The 4,670-nt window shown below is 61.8% G+C and overlaps 1 protein-coding gene across 2 annotated transcripts in view; it reads right to left on the reverse strand.

Moving 5' to 3' along the window:
* Positions 1–4,219, reverse strand: part of SLC12A5 (solute carrier family 12 member 5) — a 103,194-nt gene extending 98,975 nt beyond the window's left edge. For both annotated transcript variants that reach the window (XM_042465997.1, XM_042465996.1), the window contains exon 1: positions 3,993–4,219. In XM_042465997.1, the coding sequence (XP_042321931.1) occupies positions 3,993–4,044 (52 nt within the window). In that variant the 5' untranslated portion in view covers positions 4,045–4,219. The remainder of the gene's footprint in view (positions 1–3,992) is intronic.
* Between the last annotated feature and the right edge of the window lie 451 nt (positions 4,220–4,670).

Below are 4,670 nucleotides of genomic sequence, written 5' to 3' on the forward strand. Positions count from 1 at the left end.
TGTGAGTAGCCAGACCCTCTCTCCTCTCCTTCCCAGTCCAATGCGTGGGGGGGGGGACTGGTCCCGTCAAGGGTGACTGAGGCTGGGCCCACTGCAATGGGGGGGCTCTTGGGAAGTGCAAAGGCAAGGGTTCCCCTCAGGGATGGAAGCAGCAGGCCTGGCTCTGGTTGCAGAACAAGACTGCTGGGGGGATGCAGTGGGGGGCTGCAGTTGCAGACCATGCAGGCCAAAGAGAGCTGCAGAGGCTGGGGGGCTGGAGCTGCCACTGATGTGAAGGCCTGGTCCAGGGAAGGTGTTTTGAGCTGGGAGGGGCACTGCAGCATCAGCATCAGACGGAGCAGGAGTGTCTCTGCGATTCATGCTTCCCTCCCTCCCCTCCCCAGGGATCACTCAACATGAACCGGCCTTTTAATTTTCTGCGGGGGCTGGCAAGGCAAGGCGAGCCGCTGGATCGCTGGCAGGGAAACAACAGCCCCAGTGCGAAGATCAGATAACTCCAAGCCAAGGGGAGGAGGGAGAAGCAAGACGGGACGCTCTGTCAAAGACAGCAGAAACAAGCCCCTCTCCTTCTGCCCCCCACGCGCCAGTCCATGGGGCTGCCCTGATCTCCCGTCGCCCTGCAGGGATGCCAGGGATGATGGGCTCCCATTCCTAGGCAGGGGCCCAGCTGGGCCATCACAGGGGTCTCTCCACTCCCACTCTTTGGGGGTCCCAGGGGCCAGAGCAACCTGGGCTCTCCTTGGGCATACAGCAGCCATGAGGAGCCCCGGTCCACTCTTCAGGGTATTGTCCACCTGGACCTGGACCTCCCCCACCAGTTGCCCAAAGCCCAGCCACCCTCTGGCTGCAGGGTCACCCTTGGCTTCACCTGGCAGGACTTGGCTAGCCTCACATAGACGTTTTTCTGCAAATGGGGAAATGGAACAGTTCAGCAAATGTAAGCCTCCTCCCACCAAAAAAGCAATGCCCTCCTCAGCCATCTTAGGTGAGCTCCATGGCTCTCTCCCAAACCCAGACAGATGACCCCAGTGCCAATCCTCCAGCCATCCCAAAGGAAAAGGCAAGGCAGTGTATAAGGAGAGCCAATGCCTCTCCATCGGCACTGGGTTCAAGGCAGACCACACAGACACTCCCAGTCATCTCCTTTCTGGGACCCAAGGAAGGGTCAGACAGCTTCAAGGAGGAGGTTTTAAGACCTAGAAGCCATTAGCAGTGGCTTGTTCTGGGACCAGTGGGCAAAAAGTGGTGAATCTGGAAGGGACTGGTCCCAGCTGCAAGGGAAGAAGCGCTGAGTCTGGCAAGGCAAACTGCCGGCCTCCCTGCACCCACACCATCTGCATGGCAGAATGGGATTGGACTGGATGGCCCTTGCGGTCTCTTCCAACTCTATAATTCTATGACCATCTGGGTCAGGCCCAAGGCAAGGAGGGCTTGGCCCCACCGGCTCTTTTCTGCTGGTTCAGCCCTGAGTCTTCTCCTGTGAGACCAGTGTCTCCTTCCCTGAGGCCCCTGGAGCAGAGCCTTCAGCTTGGATCAGAGTAAAGCCCCCCTCCCATGAAAATCCACCAGCAAGAGATAAGGGGGAAGGGAAGCAGCCTCCAGAGGCCCCTGACCCCTCTGCTCCCAGAGGGACCACCACTGACCCTTCTGGCTAGCAGCCTCCTGAGCAGCCATGCGACTTAGGATGGCCCTTCTCAGGCTTTGACTGATGCTCCAGAAGTGGAGGTCTCAAGCACGGGCCCACGGATGAGGGGGGACAAGGGAGGGGGAACTTGGGACTGCCTGGCCTTGGCCTCGGGTACTTCTGTGAGGGGGGGACATCTTCTCTAGCATCTGCCCCACATATAAACACCCACAGCCCCCACTAATTCTGGACAAATGAGGAGGAGGGCATTGGCCAGGCAATGTCTCTGGCACTTCCCACGCCAGCCCTGCCTACTCTCACCTGCCCACTTCTTGATGGTGGGAAGAGCACTGGGTGGGAAGAGTCACCCCCATGCAGCTCTTCTCCCCCCCCCCCCCCCCCCCCCAGAATCCATGCCTGCCTCACTCTCCAGCCCAGGAGGCTCTTCCGAGAGATGGAAGGACCTCAACCCTTGGCAAAGGCTAGGTGTGATGGAAGCTGCAATACTGCACTGTCTAGAGGGCTTCAGGTCCCCCCCTCCCAGTTTAGCCAGTCCCTCTTTCCCAGCCAGGGAGGAGAGGAGGTGTCATAGGCTACAACAGCTGCCGGCTGAGGAAAATGGGAGCTGCAGTCTAACACAACCAGAGGGAGCCTGGCCAAAGAAGGCTGGTGCGTGAGAAAACAGCAATTGTGGGAAGGCTCCCTCTCTGCTTTCCCAAAGGCCCGCAAAATCTCTTCCAGGGGCTTCTGGTCTCCCAACGTCCGGTGATGATCTGCAGAACCAACAGCCAGACTGGGAAACATGAATGATGGTGATGAGGCAGGACTGCAGCACCCATCAGCTTTGCCAGTGGTCTGGGGACTATGCGAGTCATGGTCCAAAACCTTTCCAGGTCAACTGGGGCTGGCTTTTGCTTCTTCAATGCCAGCCAGACCTTCAGCTTGGAAAACCCATAAGCCACTCCACTCTCTGTCTTGGCTCAGTTTCACCTTTGACTGATGGCAAAGGATAGCCAGTCCACCCCTCTGGCAAGTAGCCCCCTTTCCCTGTTTCTTAAAGCCTCACTGCCGAAAACCCTCAGTCCCTCAGCCAGTCTTTCCCCTTGATAGGCATGTCTCCAGTCTGAAGAAGGAGGAGGATAGCCTTGCTATCAAAGGGGGTATTTGGGCTCCGCAGAGGGTCTGAGATCTGGAGGAGGGGAGAGGCGGGGGCCCAGCTCCCCACAAGAGCCACTCTGCGACTGCTGCATTGCATGCCCAGCAATGCAACCAGCTTCTTGTTGCGTTGCTGCTGCAAGGGCTACAAGCCATACAAGTGGGCACAAAGCCCAGGAATAGGGCTAGCCCTCCTCAGCCGGTGGCTGGCCAAGACCTGCCCTTCTGAGGCGACAGAGCCAGCCCTTGGTGGCGGTGGGGCCCCAGGACAGGAGGGGGGTCCATTGCTGGCAAGGTGGGGTCCTTCCTCCTAGCCCCCCATAGTCCCAAGATGGGGGCCTCTCTCCCCTCCAAGGATGTGAGCAGCCAGGCCGGTCTGTGCTGCAGCCGGAGGCCGAGTGGGCAGCCTCCCTTCCACGCAGACCCAAGGGAGTGGTCAAGTGGGCAGGGGCCATCCTCTGCCAAGTGCCAGGGATATCGCCTGGAGGTCCCCAAGGAGACCCAGGCAAAGTGGACCATGCTCTCCAACTCTATCCTGGGATGCTCTGGGTGTCCCCATCCTCTCTGGGGAGGCTGCCCCCTTGACTGGTCACAGTGGCCAGAAGTCTGGCTGTGTGTGCCATCCCTGCTGGGCAGAGTGACCCTTGCTGGGGGAGGCTCACAGCCAGGTGGCATGAAGAGACTTACCCTGACCCAGGCCGGCTAATATGGGTCCATCCAACCTGCCCCCTTTGCCCAATCTCTGGTGGCACCCATGACGCATCTCATGCCCTCACATTTCCCTTGGGGTGGCGGTGGAGGGCCTGGGCACTGGGTGGCAGGGGGGGTGTACCTGGATCAGGGGGGTGGGTTTTATTTGTAAGGAGGGGGAGATGGGGTCCTGGAGCAACCGGTGCAAGGAGGAAAGTGGGGCAGACAGAGAGCCCCCCCCCCCCCAGTCTCCCGCTGTCACATTCCGATGCAGAGGGTTCCCTGCAAGGCTCGGCTGCTGCCAACGGCGGAGGAGAGAAAGGCCCCTCTTTCCCTGCGGCAGAAGGAGCGAAGGTGGGGGTCTGGCTGGGGTCTCCCTTTGGGCCGCTCCGGAGCAGCAGCCTTTCAGCACCAGGGACAGCGCCGGAGGCTCGGCCAAGCGCTGGCTGCCTGGCTGCTCTCCTCCCGGGCTCCGGCTTCAATCCCCGCCGCCTCCTCTTTCTCCCGGGAGGAGGCCGCTTACCTTGGCTGGCGCCGCCGTCGCCCTCCTCGCAGTCCGTCAGGTTGTTCAGCATGGTGCCTGGGCCGGACCCTGCCCTGCCTCCCCTTTGCTTGCTCGGGGGGCCTGGGGCTCCTTCCCTGCTTCCTTCCCTGCAGCTGCACTGCGGAGCCCGGCCAGAGAGAGACCCCCGCTGCCTGCCGCCGCTGAGTCCTCCGCTCCGTCCGCCTTCGCCTTCCTCGGCGGCAGCTCCGTGGAAAGAGGGGGGAGGGAGGGGGCGGAGCCAGGAGGCGGACCCCGTCCGAACCCCCCCCCCCGCCGCCGGACTCGAACCTGGAGCCCTTCTCACTGCAGCAAAACCCTCCCCCCCTCCCCCTGGTTCCCTGGCCGAGGGGGGGAGGGGGAGACAGGGGTGCAAAGGAGGAGGTGGGGATGGAGGACGCCCCCCTGGGAAAGGAGGACGCTCTGGGCCGGGGAGGGGGGCTGCCACCCCCCACCGCTTCTTCCTGAGGGGCCCCTGAAGGCTGGGGCTGGCTCCGTCGCCTCCAGAAGGGAGCCCCCTCCCCCTCTTAGGCCTGGGAAGCCCCAAAGGCTGGGGATGGGGCACAGCCACGGAGGAGGAGGAGGAGAAGGAGGCCCTGCAGCTCTGGGTTCAAGCCCACTGCCTGGCCCCAGACATCAGAGACCCCAGGAATCTGCAGG

Source organism: Sceloporus undulatus, chromosome 4 (genome assembly GCF_019175285.1).
Source record: "Sceloporus undulatus isolate JIND9_A2432 ecotype Alabama chromosome 4, SceUnd_v1.1, whole genome shotgun sequence".
Lineage (NCBI taxonomy): Eukaryota > Metazoa > Chordata > Lepidosauria > Squamata > Phrynosomatidae > Sceloporus > Sceloporus undulatus.